Source organism: Scyliorhinus torazame, chromosome 13, assembly GCF_047496885.1.
Source record: "Scyliorhinus torazame isolate Kashiwa2021f chromosome 13, sScyTor2.1, whole genome shotgun sequence".
Lineage (NCBI taxonomy): Eukaryota > Metazoa > Chordata > Chondrichthyes > Carcharhiniformes > Scyliorhinidae > Scyliorhinus > Scyliorhinus torazame.
In genome coordinates, this window is record NC_092719.1 from 116,197,962 (window position 1) to 116,216,137 (window position 18,176).

The 18,176-nt window shown below is 52.3% G+C and overlaps 1 protein-coding gene across 3 annotated transcripts in view; it reads left to right on the forward strand.

Annotated features, from left to right (window-relative positions):
- Positions 1-16,372, forward strand: part of nicn1 (nicolin 1) — an 82,398-nt gene extending 66,026 nt beyond the window's left edge. For all 3 annotated transcript variants that reach the window (XM_072472082.1, XM_072472084.1, XM_072472083.1), the window contains 2 exons: positions 3,737-3,841; positions 16,108-16,372. In XM_072472082.1, coding sequence (XP_072328183.1) covers positions 3,737-3,841; positions 16,108-16,149 — 147 coding nt within the window. In that variant the 3' untranslated portion in view covers positions 16,150-16,372. The remainder of the gene's footprint in view (positions 1-3,736; positions 3,842-16,107) is intronic.
- The last annotated feature ends 1,804 nt before the right edge of the window (positions 16,373-18,176 follow it).

An 18,176-nucleotide genomic window follows, 5' to 3' on the forward strand; every position in this document is an offset into this window, starting at 1 on the left:
GTGGAGACCTGGATAAACGACATGGCAGGGTTTATAAAGTTAGAACGGATTAAGTTCGTACTAAGGGGTTCGGCTCAAGGGTTCACCAGGCGGTGGCAACCGTTCGCCGACTATCTCACAGAAGGATAGAGGGAATGGAAAAGAAGAAGACAACAGCAGCAACCCGGGGGGGGGGGGGGGGAATCGGGCGGACTCTCAGGGATGTTATTGTATATGTATAGGCACTTGTTTTAGGTCATGTATATTGGACTGTTGGATTGTATCTTTGGAGAGTATTTATTTTTGACCAGGCAGTTGCCATTTCGTTTGGTTTTTGTTTCTGTTCATATATTATTTATTTATTTGTTTAAAACTGGCCACTGTTATTTATATTGCTTTATTGTTGTTTAAAAGAAACACTACGTACTGTTATGTTTGGCCAAAAAAATCTTGAATAAAATATATTTTTTAAAAAAAAAGAAAATGGACAACCAGAAATTGGGCTCTGCTGTGATGTTGCCTGTGGTCATTTAGCCCAGTAGAGAGTTCAGTGTGAAGACTCACTCATTAATCCTGGCCACTCTGGAAACCTTTAGACTCCTCAGATGTGCGAATACGCGAGTCCTCTTGACCGGCCCATTCAACCCTCTCACATTCCATGTGAACAGCCTGGGCGGGGGGGGCATCGCCCCACCAATCAACCATATCCCCTCCTGGGCCAGCCTCCAGCCCGCGTCCTGAACCACCTCAGGCACAACCTCAGGCCCGCCTTTGGATGTCCACTGTCATCAACCCTTCCCACACCACAATTCAAAAGCCCCTCCCCTGTCATCAGTTCCCTCCCCCCTGCCCCCACAACATAATAATCCCAACACCCATCAACACTCTAACCACATTCTCACCCCCCACTGCGCATCCATGAACTAGCCTGGCAGCCCCCGCCCATGGCACCTAGCATCCTACCCTTCACTGATTCCCCCCCCTACCCCGCAAACAATAGCACCGACATTTAAAACCCCAAAACAAAGAAAAGAGCATCCACAAAGAAAAGAGAATACAGGACAATGGCCTCCAGAGAGAAAAAAACAAAAGGAACAAAAAAGAACACCTCCGCCAAAGTTCAATGTCCTCCCTCCCCTGCCAGTCCATTGTCCCTCACAAACTCCACCGCTTCCTCCGATGTCCCAAAATAAAGTTTCCGGTCATTGTAAGTCACCCAGAGGCGAACCAGGTACAGCATTCCAAACTTCACACACTTCTTAAAGAGGGCAGCCTTCACCTTGTTAAAGCCCGCTCTCCTCTTGGGCAGCTCCGCACACAGGTCCTGGGAAGTTCACTGCCCTCTTAGGTCATCGCCTCATCCGATTGGCCCACTTCAGGATCCGTTCGTTATCCATAAACCGATGCAGCCGGACCACCAGCGCCCTCGGCAGCTCGTTACCCTGCGGCTTCCTCATCAGCGCCCTGTGTGCCCGGCCCATCTCAAAGGGCCGTTCGAAGACCCCCCTCTCCCAGCAACTCCTCAAACATCCGAGCCACGTACGAGCCAGCGTCCGCTCCCTCGTTGCCCTCCGGCAGCCCCACGATCCTGAGCTTCTGCCTCCGGGACCGGTTCTCCAATTCCTCCACGTTCTCCTGGAGCTGCCTCTTGAGTATCACGCATCACTCCCAACTCAGCCACCATCGAGGTGTGCTGCTCCCCGTGCTCCACCACCGTCTCCTCCACCCTCTGGATCGCCTGGCTCTGTGCTTCCAGCCTCGTTTCCAGGCGGTCGATCCCTGCCTTAATCGGATTCACCGTCTTTGCCAGGTCCTCCAAAGTCTCCTTCCTCTGCTGGGTGAACCTCTCGTTCAAGAAGTCCACCAGCTGCTCCATCGACCACAGAGACGTTAGGACCGGATCCTTACCCTCTGCCATCTTCCTCTGTGTCGCAGGTACAGCTTCTCGCAACTGCTCCTTTCTTTTAAAACCACTCCTGGTCCACAAATCCATCCACTGATGGGACACCCTCTCCTTCCACCACTCCTGCACCTTGTTTCCTTAACAAATCCACCCGTTAGCCGGAGAAAAGGTCCAAAAACACCGCCACAAGCAGGAGCCCCCAAATGTGCTACCACTCTCCATGGCCACCACCAGAAGTCCCCACAAAATTTGTTTTAAATGTATATATATTTGTTTGCTCCATATTGCACCATGAACGTCTGTTGTGTCTCATTTCATAGTTTTTCAGGCACTAGACAAGAAGTTGGTTACAGTTATACTCGGTAACAGTGCTAGCCTCAGGGAAAATGGTGTCCTGATGAACTTGTACTTTGACACCCTTTCTTTGGGCTGGATTCTTCCACCCCGCCACAAGAACGCCACAGGCGAGACGCCAACAGTGGAGAAATCCATTGATCTCAGGCCAGATTCTCTGGTCGCCGGGTGGAGAATCCCGTCCTTTATGTTTAAGTAAGTAATACTCAAATATTTACTTGCCTGAACAATGCTGAACTCACCTAGTGACCACCACCAGCCTTACTAACTGTGTCTCTATATGACGATCATCATGCTGCTTTCAGCTCAATCGTGCGTGATACCATCCAAGGTCAGATAACGTATTGTGTTTCACAGTTAGATATTTTGTGATTCCCCTTATCCTTACCTTTAGTCTTCCTAAACCATAGGCTCCTGCAGCCTCTGTCTCCCAGTATTTATAAAGGATACTGCAGATTGCGTTTTTCAGTCTTCATAAATTTTTATTTCCTGGAGAATGTAACTACATCAGATAACATTTTAAAGAAATGATTATTTTATGTGAATGTTTTAAGAAATAAATAGTATAGTCCCCTGCCCCATTTGCCCTTCTCCATGAATTGTATCACCCACCTACCCACATCCCTGCTCCCAATTCCTGTTCTTCACTACTTGCTTGGCACTCAGTTGGAAATGATCAGTTTTGTTTATAAAAAATGTATTTGTCTATTTTATTGTGTAGGAGGCATGGGAAAAGACCATTCAGCTCCTCAAGCCCGTTCCACCATTCCATTATGTCATCACTGATCTGGTAAAAAAAAAATGCACAAGGAGCAAGAATCAAGGAAATCAGGATGGAATAGTGATTGGCATTGCTGCCTCACAGCACCAGGGACCTGGGTTCTTTTCCTGCCTTGGGTGACTCGGTGTGGAGTTTGCGAGTTCTCCCCATGTCTGTGTGGGTTTCCTCTGGGCTCTCTGATTACCTCCCACAGTCCAAAGATGTGCAGGTTAGGTGGATTGGCCACGCTAAAACTGCCCCTGATGTCCAGTCGTATGCAGGTTAGGTAGATTAATGTGTGGGGTTACGGGGATGGGGCGGGGAAGTGGGCCCAGGCCGAGTGATCTTTTGGAGGGTCGGTGCAGACTTAATGGCCTCCTCCTGCACTGTAGGGATTCTAATAGGCTAAATGGACTGAGAGAAAGCAAAGGGTTACTAGATTATGAATATGAGCTAGGTTAGCACAGTAAGCTAAGCAGCTGCCTTGTAATGCAGAACAATGCCAGCAGCGCGGGTTCAATTCCCGTACCAGCCTCCCCGAACACGCGCCGGAATGTGGCGACTAGGGGCTTTTCACAATAACTTCATTGAAGCCTACTTGTGACAATAGCGATTATTATTATTATTATTATTATTATTATTATTATTATTATTATTATTATTATTAATAATATGGATGTGGAGGATAAGGTGCAATCATTACACTCTGTTCATTTTTTACAATAAATATCCTTTCACAGGGACTACCAGATCCAGAGGTTGTAGCTTCCAGTGTTCAGCAGATGTGGGTATTAACTGAAATGGTCCGAAACAATCCAACGAGCAACCGCGTCGGACGGTTTGATGTAAGTATTGTTAACATTCTCTCAATCTATGTTTGTAAACAGACAGAATGGAAAGTGAACATTCTAGAGAAATGTTATATTTATTCAGTCTAAGCATTAGGATGTTGTTTAAAAGTAAAAACGGTGTTTCCGGGTGCGGCAATGACCAGCTAAGTCTCACGTTTCGGCACCTCCCGTTTTAACGGACTTTTGGGCTCTTATCGGGAGCCCCAACGGCAATTTTCGAAGGCTAAACCCACTGTGAGGCGACAGAGAAGGGAGTCCCCCCGGATGTGAATGGATAGTAGAGATAATAGTGGCCAGATTGTGGAGGATCCTCTGGAGCAGCGCAAAGAAGGGAAGTGAGAAGCAAGATGGCGGCGGAGGGCAGCCAGTTGGCATGGGGCCTGGAACAGCAGGAGTTCCTCAGGCGATGTGTGGAGGAGCTCAAGAAGGAGGTGCTGGCGCCGATGCTGCAGGCGATTGAGGGGTTAAAGGAGGCGCAGAAGACCCAAGAGATGGAGCTCTGTGGAGTGAAGGCAATAGCTGCCGAAAATGAGGACGCGATACAGGGCTTGGTGGTGAAGACGGAGACGCACGAGGCACTGCATAAGAGGTGTATGGAGAGACTGGAAGCCCTGGAAAATAGCTCGAGGAGGAAGAACTTAAAAATCTTGGGTCTTCCCGAAGGGGCAGAGGGAGCGGACGTTGGGGCGTATGTGAGCACGATGCTCCATACCTTAATGGGAGCTGAGGCCCCGACGGGCCCCCTGGAAGTGGAGGGAGCGTAGCGAGTCCTCGTGAGAAGACCAAAGGCAGGAGAAATACCTCGAGCAATAGTGGTGAGGTTCCACCGCGACAGGGAGATGGTCCTGAGATGGGCGAAAAAGACACGGAGCAGCAGGTTGGAGAACACGGTGATCCGCGTGCATCAGGATTGGAGTGCAGAGATGGCGAGAAGGAGGGCGAGTTTCAATCGGGCCAAGGCGGTGCTCCACAAGAGGAAAGTGACATTCGGAATGTTGCAGCCGGCAAGACTGCGGGTTACACACCAGGGTAAACACCACTACTTCGAGACGGCAGAGGAGGCATGGACATTTATTGAAGAGGAGAAGTTGGACTAGATTTGAGAATGTGTTTGAAATGAAGTAGCGAGGTGGTGGCAAGGGACTGTGAATCAGATGGGGGAAAATTTTCTTTCCCCTCGAAGGGTGGGGACACGACGAAATGTGGGCGTCGGTGGGGAAGGGGAAGGAGAGAGGGAGCTGCGCCATCAGGGACGGGGCCGAGAGGGAAGCGCGGGCTTTGTTCCCGCGCTGTGGAAATTGTGGCGGGAAAAGGGGGCGCAGGAAGGAGGGGGCCTCACATAATGGGAGGCTGAGGATAAACGGGGGAAGCCGAGGTCAGTCAGAGTTTGCTGACTTCCGGAAGCAATATGGGGGGAGCAACTAAGCTAGAGAGGGATCTAGTGGGGGGGTTAACTGGGTTGCTGCTGCTAAGGGGAAGGGGGAGCTGTTACGGGATGGGATAGTCGGGACGGGAGGGCACCGTCCAGGGGATAAGCGGGTGCGTGGGAACCGGGTGAGGAGCTGGTCTAAAAAAGGGGATGGCGAATCGACGAGGCGGGGGGGGGGGGTAAAAGAGGCCCCCAACCCAGTTGATCACGTGGAACGTGAGAGGGTTGAATGGGCCGATTAAGAGGGCAAGGGTATTTGCGCACCTAAAGAAGCTGAAGGCAGATGTGGTCATGCTTCAGGAGACGCACCTGAAACTGGCGGATCAGGTCAGATTAAGAAAAGGATGGGTGGGACAGGTATTCCACTCGGGCTTGGATGCGAAAAATAGAGGGGTGGCAATACTGGTGGGGAAACGGGTATTGTTTGAGGCGAAGACCACAGTGGTGGACAGTGGGGGTAGATACGTGATGGTGAGTGGCAGATTGCAAGGTGAGGCGGTGGTGCTGGTGAACGTATATGCCTCGAACTGGGATGATGCGAACTTTATGAAGCGTATGTTGGGGCGCATCCCGGACCTGGAGATTGGAAAGTTGGTAATGGGGGGGGACTTAAACACGGTGCTGGACCCAGGGCTGGACCGGTCCAGATCTAGGACCGGGAGGAGGCCGGCAGCGGCCAAGGTGCTTAAGGGCTTTATGGAGCAGATGGGAGGAGTGGATCCCTGGAGACTTACTAGGCCAAGGAGTAAAGAGTTTTCCTTCTTCTCCCATGTCCACAAAGTGTACTCCCGGATAGACTTCTTTGTCCTGGGAAGGGCGCAGGTGGCAGGAACGGAGTATTCAGCTAAAGCCATTTCAGATCATGCCCCACATTGGGTAGATCTGGAAGTAGGAGAGGAAAAGGAACAGCGCCCACTCTGAAGATTAGATATGGGACTGTTGGCGGACGAGGGGGTATGTGTCAGGGTGAGGGGATGTATTGAAAGGTACCTAGAGATTAATGATGACGGAGAGGTCCAGGTGGGAGTGGTCTGGGAGGCGCTGAAGGCGGTGGTTAGAGGGGAGCTGATCTCCATAAGGGCCCATAAGGGGAAGCAAGAGGGTAAAGAAAGGGAGAGATTGTTGAGGGAGATTTTGAGGGTGGATAGGCAATATGCGGAGGCTCCAGGTGAAGGGCTATACAGGGAAAGACGGAGATTGCACACGGACTTTGACTTGTTGACCACGGGTAAGGCGGAGGCACAATGGAGGAAGGCACAGGGAGTGCAGTATGAATATGGAGAGAAGGCGAGCCGGCTGCTGGCCCAACAACTTAGGAAGAGGGGGGCGGCGAGAGAGATTGGAGGGGTTAGAGACGAGGAGGGAAAGATGGAACGGGGAGCGGAGAGGGTGAACGGGGTGTTTAAGGTATTTTACGAGAGGCTATATAATGCTCAACCCCCGGAAGGGAAAGAGGGAATGATGCATTTACTAGACCAGCTGGAGTTCCCGAAGGTTGAGGAACAGGAGATGACAGGGACTGGGAGCGCAGATTGAGGTGGAGGAGGTGGTAAAAGGAATTGGGTACATGCAGGCAGGCAAGGCTCCGGGACTGGATGGGTTCCCGATGGAGTTCTATAGGAAATACGTGGACCTGCTGGCCCCACTTCTGACGAGAACCTTTAATGAGGCGAGGGAAAGGGGGACACTACCCCCGACGATGTCGGAGGCGACGATATTGCTGATCCTGAAAAGAGACAAAGACCCGCTGCAGTGCGGGTCGTACAGGCCTATTTCCCTCTTGAACGTAGATGCCAAGCTTTTGGCCAAGGTGATGGCGACGAGGATAGAGGACTGTGTCCCTGGGGTGGTGCATGATGATCAAATGGGGTTTGTTAAAGGGAGGCAATTGAATGCTAATATACGGAGGCTGCTGGGGGTGATGATGATGCCCCCACCGGAGGGGGAGGCGGAGATAGTGGTGGCGATGGATGCAGAGAAAGCATTTGATAGAGTGGAGTGGGACTACCTGTGGGAAGTACTGAGGAGATTTGGATTTGGAGAGGGGGTTCATTAGATGGGTTCAGCTCCTGTACAGGGCCCCGGTGGCAAGTGTGATTACAAATAGGCAACGATCTGACCACTTCCGACTATATAGGGGTACAAGACAGGGATGTCCCATATCCCCGTTACTGTTTGCGTTGGCAATTGAGCCATTGGCCATAGCGCTGAGGGGCTCTAGGAAGTGGAGGGGGGGTACTTAGAGGAGGAGAAGAGCATCGGGTGTCATTATACGCGGATGATTTGTTGTTGTATGTCGCGGACCCAGTGGAGGGGATGTCTGAGATAATGCAGACACTCAGGGAGTTTGGAGAATTTTCAGGATATAAATTGAATATGGAGAAGAGTGAACTGTTTGTGACGCACCCCGGGGAACAGGGCAGGGGAATAGACGATTTACCGTTGAGGAGGGTAAGAAGAGATTTCCGGTATTTAGGGATCCAGGTGGCCAGGAACTGGGTAACCTTGTATAAGCTTAACTTGGCACGACTGGTAGAGCAGATGGAAGAGGACTTTAGGAGGTGGGACATGGCGCCCCTGTCACTGGCGGGCAGGGTGCAGGCGGTTAAAATGGTGGTCCTTCCGAGGTTTCTTTTTGTGTTCCAGTGCCTCCCTGTACTGATTACAAAGGCCTTTTTTAAGAAGGTGGACAAGAGTATTCTGAGCTTTGTGTGGGCTGGAAAAACCCCAAGAATAAAGAGGGGGTTCCTGCAGCGCAGGAGGGACAGAGGGGGACTGGCACTGCCGAGCCTAAGTGATTATTATTGGGCCGCCAACGTGTCAATGATATGTAAGTGGATGAGGGAAGGGGAAGGAGCGGCGTGGAAAAGACTGGAGATGGCGTCCTGTAGATGAACTAGCTTAAAAGCACTGGCGACGGCGCCGTTACCGTTCTCCCCGAAAAAATACACCACAAACCCAGTGGTGGTGGCAACTCTGAAAATTTGGGGGCAGTGGAGACGACATAAGGGAGTGACGGGTGCCTCAGTGTGGTCCCCGATAAGGAACAACCATAGGTTTGTCCCGGGAAGGATAGATGGGGGATTTAAATCTTGGCAGCAAGCAGGAATTGCGAAATTGCAGGACTTGTTCTTGGACGGGACGTTCGCGAGTCTGGGAGCACTGACAGAAAAATATGGGTTGCCACCTGGGAACGCATTTCGCTTTATGCAAGTGAGGGCATTTGTGAGGCAACAGGTGAGGGAGTTTCCGCAGCTCCCGGCGCAAGAGATCCAGGACAGAGTGATTTCGGGGGCATGGGTGGGTGATGGCAGGGTGTCAGATATATATAGGGAAATGAGAGACGAGGGGGAGACGATGGTAGAGGAGCTGAAGGGAAAATGGGAGGAGGAGCTGGGGGAAGAGATTGAGGAGGGGCTGTGGGCAGATGCCCTACGTAGGGTAAACTCTTCGTCCTCGTGTGCCAGGCTCAGCCTGATACAATTCAAGGTTCTACACAGGGCGCATATGACAGGAGCAAGGCTGAGTAGGTTTTTTGGAGTGGAAGATAGGTGTGGGAGATGCGCGGGAAGCCCGGCGAACCACACCCACATGTTTTGGTCATGTCCGGTGTTGCATGGGTTCTGGGTCGGTGTGGCAAAAGTGATCTCGAAGGTGGTGGGGGTCCGGGTCAAACCAAGCTGAGGGTTGGCTATATTTGGGGTTGCAGATGAGCCGGGAGTGCAGGAGGTGAGAGAGGCCGACGTGTTGGCCTTTGCGTCCCTAGTAGCCCGGCGAAGGATTCTACTTATGTGGAAAGAAGCTAAGCCCCCGGGTGTGGAGGCCTGGATCAACGACATGGCAGGGTTTATAAAACTGGAGCGGATAAAATATGCATTAAGAGGTTCGGCTCAGGGGTTCACCGGGCGGTGGCAACCTTTCCTCGACTATCTCGCAGAGCGATAAGGGAAAATAGGAAAGGCAGCAGCAGCAGCCCAGGGGGGAGGGAGGGGGGGGGGCTCATTCGGGTTTTCAGGGGTTTTATGTGTGTGTTTATATATTAGTTATTTATATTTGATTTCACAAAGTTACTATTTTAGTTCTTATTTCTGTTGTTTCTTATTTTGTTATTGGCAGTTGCCGATAGTCAGCATATTATTTATTTAAAAAACGATCAATGTATATATTATTACAAAGTTGTAAAATGGGAAATTTTTGTTTGATCGAAAAACTTTAATAAAAATTTTTTTTTTTTAAAAAGTAAAAACGGTGCTTCCGGTTGCGGCTATGCAGAGTTAAGTCGCACGTCGGCAGCTCCCGCTTGGAACGGAATTTGGGGCTCTTTTCAGGGCCCCCAACGGAATTGTTTCGACATTTCCCGGTGTGGGAAGAAGATTGCAACATTCCCCCGACAGTGTATGGCTTGGACCAGGAGCGGGGCGACTAAAAAATTGGTGCTGAACCCAAAGAAAGTGCGAGGGAAGAAGAGCAAGATGGCGGCGGGTGGGGACCAGGCAGCGTGGATGCAGGAGGCTATCCAGCGCTGCTTCAGGGAGATCAAAGCGGACCTGCTGGAGCCGATGAAGGCTTCTACCGACAAGCTGCTGGAGACCTAGACGGCCCAGGGGGTGGCGATCCGCGAGGTCCGACAAAAGATCTCCGACAACGAGGACGAGATCTTAGGCCTTGCGGTAAAAGTGGAGGTGCACGAGGCGCTCCACAAGAAATGGCAGGAACGGTTCGAGGAGATGGAGAATCGGTTGAGGCGGAAGAATTTGCGGATTCTGGGCCTCCCAGAGGGGTCGGACGTGGGGGCCTATGAGGTCACCATGTTTAACTCGCTGATGGGAGCGGGGTCCTTCCAGGGGCCCCTGGAGCTGGAAGGGGCCCATAGAGTGCTGGCGAGGAGGCCCAAGGCGAAAGAGCCGCCGCGGGCGGTGCTGGTGCGGTTTCATCGGTTCGCTGATCGGGAGTGCGTGCTCAGGTGGGCCAAGAAAGAGAGGAGCAGCAGGTGGGAGAACGCGGAGGTTCGAATATACTAGGACTGGAGTGCGGAGGGGGCGAAGAAGAGGGCCGGGTACAACCGGGCGAAGGCGGTGCTGCACAGGAAGGGGGTGAAGTTTGGCATGCTGCAGCCGGCGCGACTGTGGGTCACCTACAAGGAGCGGCACCATTATTTTGACTCCCTGGAGGAGGCGTGGGCCTTTGTTCAGGCCGAGAAGCTGGACACAAACTGAGGGTCCGGATGGGTGGTCGGGGATCGCTGTTGGTGTGTTACATTTTGAGGGGGGGTTCTTTGCTCTTTCTTTTTGGTTCGATGTGAGTGGTTAGGGTGGGTTGGGCACTGTTTTAGTTGGGTCTGTCGGGTGGGCTCTTGGAGGGGGGTAAGTAAATGGAGTAGGGGTGGATGGCTGGTAGGGGGGATGGGGCCCCGCGGGGGAGGGGGAGGCCCGAGTCGGGTGTGAGGGGACTGGGCCTGTAAAAGGAGCTGCGTCAGAGGTTGCGGGGCCGGGCAGGTGGAAAGCACGGGCTTTTTCCCGCGCTGAAGGGGGCGGGTAAGCGAGGGTTGTTTCCCGCGCTTGGGATGGAAGGGGGAGGCGGAGAGCATGCTGATGGGTAATGGAGGAGGAGGGTATGTCCCACAATGGGAGCAGTCGAAGGAGAGGTAGGAGTGGCCGCGGTCAGCAGGAGTCAGCTGACTTGTGGGAGTGCAATGGAGGGAGCAAAGCAGTTAGGAGGGGTTGCTGCTGGTATGGTCAAGGGGGAGCTGGAGCGAGTAGAGAGGGTTGGGACGGGGGTCTGCCGCCGTGGGGAACGGGCCGGGCGTGGGGTGCGGCGCGTGGCTGGCTGAGGAGGGGTTATGGCTAGTCGGCGGGGGAGGGGGGCAGGCAGCCCCCTGATCCGGCTGATAACCTGGAATGTAAGGGGACTGAACGGGCCGGTCAAGCGGGCATGGGTGTTCGCGCACCTGAAGGGGCTGAAGGCGGATGTGGTCACTCTCCAGGAGACACACCTGAAGGTGGCAGACCGGGTACGATTGAGGAAAGGGTGGGTAGGTCAGGTGTTTCATTCGGGGCTGGATGCCAAAAATCGGGGGGTGGCGATCTTGGTGGGAAAGAGGGTGTCGTTCGAGGCATCGAGCATTGTGATAGACTATGGCGGCAGGCACGTAATGGTAAGTGGTAAGCTGCTAGGGGAGAGGATGGTGCTGGTCAATGTATATGCCCCGAACTGGGACGATGCGGATTTTATGCGGCGCATGTTGGGTCGGATCCCGGACTTGGAAGTGGGGGGCCTGATGATGGGGGAGGACTTTAACATGGTATTGGATCCGGCACTGGATCGCTCCAGGTCTAGGACGGGTAGGAAGCCGGCGGCGGCTAAAGTGCTGAGGGGGTTTATGGACCAGATGGGAGGGGTGGACCCTTGGAGATTTGCAAGGCCGGGGGCTAGGGAATTTTCATTCTTCTCGCATGTTCATGAGGCTTAGTCCCGGATCGACCTTTTTATTATGAGTAGGGCGCTGATAGCGAGAGTAGAGGATACCGAGTACTCGGCGATAGCCATTTCGGATCACGCCCCGCATTGGGTAGTCCTAGTGCTGGAGGAGGAGAGGGACCAGCGCCTGTTGTGGCGCTTGGAGGTGGGGCTGTTGGCGGAGGAGGAGGTGAGCGAGTGGGTCCGAGGAAGCATAGAGAGATACCTGGAGGCCAACGATAACGGGGAGGTCCGAGTGGGGATGGTATGGGAGGTGCTGAAGGCGGTGGTTAGGGGAGAGCTGATCTCCATCAGGGCCCACAAGGAGAGGAGAGAGCAGAGGGAGAGGCTGGTGGGGGGAGATGGTGAGGGTAGACAGGAGGTATGCGGAGGTGCCTGAGGAGGGACTGTTGAGGGAGAGGCGTAGCCTCCAGGCCGAATTCGACCTGTTTACAACCAGGAAGGCGGACGCGCAGTGGAGAAAGGCCGAGGGGGCAATTCATGAGTATGGGGAAAAGGCAAGTCGGATGCTGGCGCATCAGCTTCGGAAGCGGGTCGCAGCTAGGGAGATCGGGGGAGTTAAGGACAGGGGAGGGAGTGTGGTGCGGAGTGGGGTTGGCATCAATGGGGTTCTCAGGGACTTTTATGAGGAACTGTATCGGTCAGAGCCCCCACTGGAGGAGGGAGGGATGGGCCGCTTTCTGGACCAATTGAGGTTTCCGAAGATGGAGGAGGGACAGGTGGCGGGATTGGGGGCCCCGACTGGGCTGGAGGAGCTGGCCAAAGGGATAGGGAGCATGCAGGCGGGGAAGGCACCGGAGCCGGACGGTTTCCCGGTCGAATTCTACAAGAAATATGTGGACCTGTTGGGCCTGTTGCTAGTTAGGACCTTCAATGAGGCAAGGGAGGGGGGGGGGAGGCTTTGCCCCCGACGATGTCCCGGGCACTGATCTCCTTGATCCTGAAGCGGGACAAGGATCCCCTGCAGTGTGGGTCTTACAGGCCGATTTCGTTGTTAAACGTAGATGCCAAGGTGCAGGCGAAGGTCTTAGCCACGAGAATTGAGGATTGTGAGCCGCAGGTGATCCACGAAGACCAAATGGGGTTCGTGAAGGGGAGGCAGTTGAACGCGAATGTGCGGAGGCGCCTGAACGTTATTATGAGGGATTGGAGATGGTGGTGATGGACGCTGAGAAGGCCTTCGATAGGGTAGAGTGGGGGTACTTGTGGGAGGTGCTGAAGAGTGTTCGGGTTTGGGGAGGGGTTTGTCAGGTGGGTTAGGCTGTTGTACGAGGTCCCGATGGCGAGTGTGACCACGAACATGAGGAGGTCTGAGTACTTTCGGTTGCATCGAGGGACGAGGCAGGGGTGTCCACTGTCCTCCCTGCTCTTCGCACTGGCGATTGAACCCCTGGCTATGGCACTGAGGGAGTCGAGGAACTGGAGGGGGTTGGTGCAGGGTGGGGAGGAGCATAGGGTGTCGCTCTATGCGGACGACTTGCTACTATAGGTGGAGGACCCGGTGGGAGGAATGCCGGAGGTAATGAGGATCCTCAGGGAGTTCGGGGATTTCTCAGGGTACAAGCTCAACATGGGGAAGAGCGAGTTGTTCGGGGTTCACCCAGGGGACCAGGAGAGGGGGATTGGCGAGCTCCCAGTAAAAAGGGTGGAGAGGAGCTTCAGGTATTTGGGGGTCCAGGTGGCCAGGAGCTGGGGGGCCCTGCATAGACTTAATTTCACGAGGCTGGTGGAGCAAATGGAGGAGGAGTTCAAGAGGTGGGACGCGTTGCCGCTGTCCCTGGCGGGTAGGGTGCAGTCAGTTAAGATGACGGTACTCCCAAGGTTTTTGTTCCTGTTCCAGTGCCTCCCCATTTTTATCCCGAAGGCCTTCTTTAGGCGGGTCAACAGGAGTATAACGGGGTTTGTGTGGACGCGAGGAATTCCGAGGGTGAGAAGGGTGTTCCTGGAGCGGAGTAGGGATGGTGGGGGGGGGGGGGGCTGGCACTGCCCAACCTCTGTGGGTACTACTGGGCCGCCAATGTGGCGATGGTGCGCAAGTGGGTGATGGAGGGGGAGGGGGCTGCATGGAAGAGGCTGGAGACGGCGTCGCGTGAGGGTTTGAGTCTGGAGGCGTGGCAACGGCGCCGCTGCCGCTCCCTCCAATGAGGTATACCACGAGCCCGGTAGTGGCGGCTACCCTCAAAATCTGGGGGCAGTGGAGGCAGCACAGGGGGGAAGTTGGGGCCTCGGTGTGGACCCCAGTACGGGGGAACCACCAGTTTGTCCCAGGGAGAATAGATGGAGGGTTTTCGTGGTGGTACAGGGCAGGGATAAGAAGGTTGGGGGACCTGTTTGTGGATGGGAAGTTCGCGAACCTGGGTGAGCTGGAGGAGAAGTATGGGCTCCCTCCGGGGAACACCTTTAGATATTTACAGGTAAGGGCGTTTGCCGGGCGGCAGGTGGTGGAATTCCCGCGGCTGCTGCCATGCACAGTGCAGGACAGGGTGCTCTCGGAGGGGGGTGGCGGGGGGGGGGGCGGTTTGGAGAGGGGAAGATCTCGGAAACTTACCAGGTGATGCAGGAGGAGGAGGAGGCCTCGGTGGTGGAGTTGAAAGGTAAGTGGGAGGAGGAGTTGGGAGAGGAGATCAAAGAGGGGACGTGGGCAGATGCCCTAGGGAGGGTGAACTCTTCCTCTTCGTGCGCGAGGCTCAGCCTCATACAGTTTAAGGTGCTGCACAGGGCACACATGACTGGGACAAGGGTGAGTCGGTTCTTTGGGGGCGAGGACAGGTGTGTTGGGTGCTCAGGGAGCCCAGCAAACCACACCCATATGTTCTGGGCATGCCCAGCGCTGGAGGCATTTTGGAAGGGCGTAGCGAGGACAGTGTCGAGGGTGGTAGGATCCAGGGTCAAACCAGGCTGGGGGCTCGCAATATTTGGGGTTGCAGGGGAGCCGGGAGTGCAAGCGGCGAAAGAGGCCGGTATTCTGGCCTTTGCGTCCCTGGTAGCCCGGCGGAGGATTCTTCTTCAGTGGAAGGATGCGAGGCCCCCAAGCGTGGAATCCTGGATCAATGATATGGCGGGGTTTATTAAGTTGGAGAGGGTGAAATTCGCCTTAAGGGGATCGGTGCAGGGGTTTTTCAGGCAGTGGCAACCGTTCTTGGACTTCCTGGCAGAACGGTAGACAATGGTCAGCAGCAGCAACCAGGGGGCGGGGGGGGGGGGTTCTATTTTATTTATGTTTGTTTACACTGGGGGATCTGAGGGGGTGTATATATTTGCTATGTTTGCTTTGTGTTAATTCGGGGTGTTAATTTATTACTTATGTATATGGGGGAGGGGGGCACGGGGTTGTTTTATTTTGTTCTGTATTTAATTCTATTGGATTCCTTTTTCATTCTGTTGTTGATATTTTGTGAAAACCTCAATAAAAAATTTTTATTTAAAAAATAAAAATAAAAACGGTGCTCAGAGGGATAAGTGATGACCTGATGTAGCACTAATCTCTTCAGAGGCTACAGGTTCAAACCACAGGCGATGCTCAGTTAGCTCATCTCCGCTGCCATGTCAGTTTGGGACAGCTACAATTAGTCCTCACGTTCCTGGGCTACAAAGGAAGAAAATCAGCCAAACTTCCCACTCCTGATCAACGGATCTCCTCTTTTATTTGTGTTGTGTGGCTGAATTGTTTAAATGCATGGGTCCTGAATTAATTTTAAACAGCCGCACATCTTCAAGGAAACTTTGATCCCAATCACTAACCAATGATACCTACTGGAAGTCCTTTTGTGTGGATGTTAGATGAAGACAGGATTGCGGGCAAGCACGGTAGCACAGTGGTTAGCACAGTTGCTTCACAGCTCCAGGGTCCCAGGTTCGATTCCCGGCTTGGGTCACTGTGCGGAATCTGCACGTTCTCCCCGTGTCTGTGTGGGTTTCCTCCGGGTGCTCCGGTTTCCTCCCACAGTCCAAAGATGTGGAGGTTAGGTGGATTGGCCATGCTAAATTGCCCTTAGTGTCCAAAAAGGTTGGGTGGGGTTACTGGGTTACGGGGATAGTGTGGAGGTGTGGGCTTAGGTGGGGTGCTCTTTCCAAGGGCCGGTGCAGACTCGGATGGGCCAATTGGCCTCCTTCTGCACTGTAGATTCTATGACATGTTTTGATGGCCTCTGCAATCTGCCAGTTTGTCAATATTCACAGTCTGAGTCCTGAGATGAAGTATGGGCACAGGAAAAGAGCTGCCAGGGGATTAACATCTGGAGAATGGTTGTTTTGGAGGGAAAGATATTATTGAAAGATTTTTTTAAAAAGACAAGGAATTGAGGCAGAATATGAAGGAATCAGTCTTACTATACTTTGTATATCCGGTCCACAGGTGGATGGTTCCTATGATGTCACCCTGCTATCCTACACATGACTGTCTCATATGACAATACTATTCCTGCTGGGAGGACCAGAGGATTCAGAACTCCGTGTTTGTGACTGCATGCAGATCTATATGAAAAGTACTTGATGCCCCGACTGAAAATAGGAGTGAAACAGGAGCCAGTTTTCTGCTATTTGCCTGAGTGGGGAACTGTTCTCTATCAACTCCACTAGTGTTTTATATGTACAGAATTAATAAATGTAATGTACTGTTATTCTAAATGTATATTTTTATTCTTTCATTGGATGTGGGGGTCACTGGCTAGGCCAGCATTTGTTGCCTTTGAACTGAGCAATTTGCTTGCTGAACTGTTTCAGAGAGCAGTCGAGTTAATCACATTGCTGTGGGTCTGGAATCACAATCAAGCCAGATCAGGGAAGGCTGGCAGATTTCCTTCCGTAAAGGACATTAGTGAATTGGCACTTGTATGCTAAAAGACTGGTCCGCAAGATTACTGGCAAAAAGGGGGGAAAAGCGGGCTCTCCCGAAACCAAGTTGTTGCTGAAAGGCTGCTGCTAAAATCAAAAGAAAAGCAAAGAAAAATCTCTATGCTGAATATTGAACCAGGTAAAGTCCAACAGGTTTGTATCGAATCACTAGCTTTCGGAGCATAGCGCCTTCCGCGGGTGAATTCGCCTGAGGAAGAAGCTGTGCTCCGAAAGCTAGTGATTCGAAACAAACCTGTTGGACTTTAACCTAGTGTTGTAAGACTTCTTAATATGCTCACCCCAGTCCAATGCCAGCATCTCCATCCTGAATACTGAAGATTGCTTTCCGAAAGGAAAATAACCTGTGGGGATGGTACCTCTATCTGGATTTAGCTAATAGAGTTATATAATATTGGATGTTGTTTGGGGAAAAAAGGGGCATTTGTCAGAGTTCAAGAAATGTAGATAGTTGGGAACAGGGGGTACCTTCATAGACACTGTCGGTGTATAGCCATTAATATAGTTGAGTGTACTGTTGTCGTGTATTACAGTCGTTCTTGTCATGTGTTTCCTTTGAAGTTAAAAAAAAAAAAAAAACATTTGAGTGTCCAATTTTTTTTCCAATTAAGGGGCAATTTTAGCTTGGCCAATTCACCCACCCTGCACATCTTTTTGGGTTGTGGGGGTGAGACCCACGCAGACACGGGGAGAATGTGCAAACTCTACACGGAAAGTGACCCGGGGCCGGGATCGAACCCGTTCCTCGGCGCCGTGAGACAGCGGTGCTAACCATTACGCCACTATGCCACCCTTCTTTGAAGTTAATAAATATTCTTTATTAATTGATCACAACAAGGCTGGACTGTTCCTCCCTGGTTTGCATATCTTTCTCACATTATACCAAATTGAAAACATACACCACTAAGAACCAGTGTTCCAAGTGACTTCTGAGGTTTAGGATACCCTCCTATTTAATAAAAGCAGAGTTTTTAGCATCACCCAAACAAAAGTAACACAGCTTCTGTGTCTCCCCCACAGCACTCCTGAAAAACAGCTAAACATTTTGCTTGCTTTTCTTTTCCACTGTATAGAACATAGAACAATACAGCGCAGTACAGGCCCTTCGGCCCACGATGTTGCACCGAAACAAAAGCCATCTAACCTACACTATGCCATTATCATCCATATGTTTATCCAATAAACTTTTAAATGCCCTCAATGTTGGCGAGTTCACTACTGTAGCAGGTAGGGCATTCCACGGCCTCACTACTCTTTGCGTAAAGAACCTACCTCTGACCTCTGTCCTATATCTATTGCCCCTCAGTTTAAAGTTATGTCCCCTCGTGCCAGCCATTTCCATCCGCGGGAGAAGGCTCTCACTGTCCACCCTATCCAACCCCCTGATCATTTTGTATGCCTCTATTAAGTCTCCTCTTAACCTTCTTCTCTCCAACGAAAACAACCTCAAGTCCATCAGCCTTTCCTCATAAGATTTTCCCTCCATACCAGGCAACATCCTGGTAAATCTCCTCTGCACCCGCTCCAAAGCCTCCACGTCCTTCCTATAATGCAGTGACCAGAACTGTACGC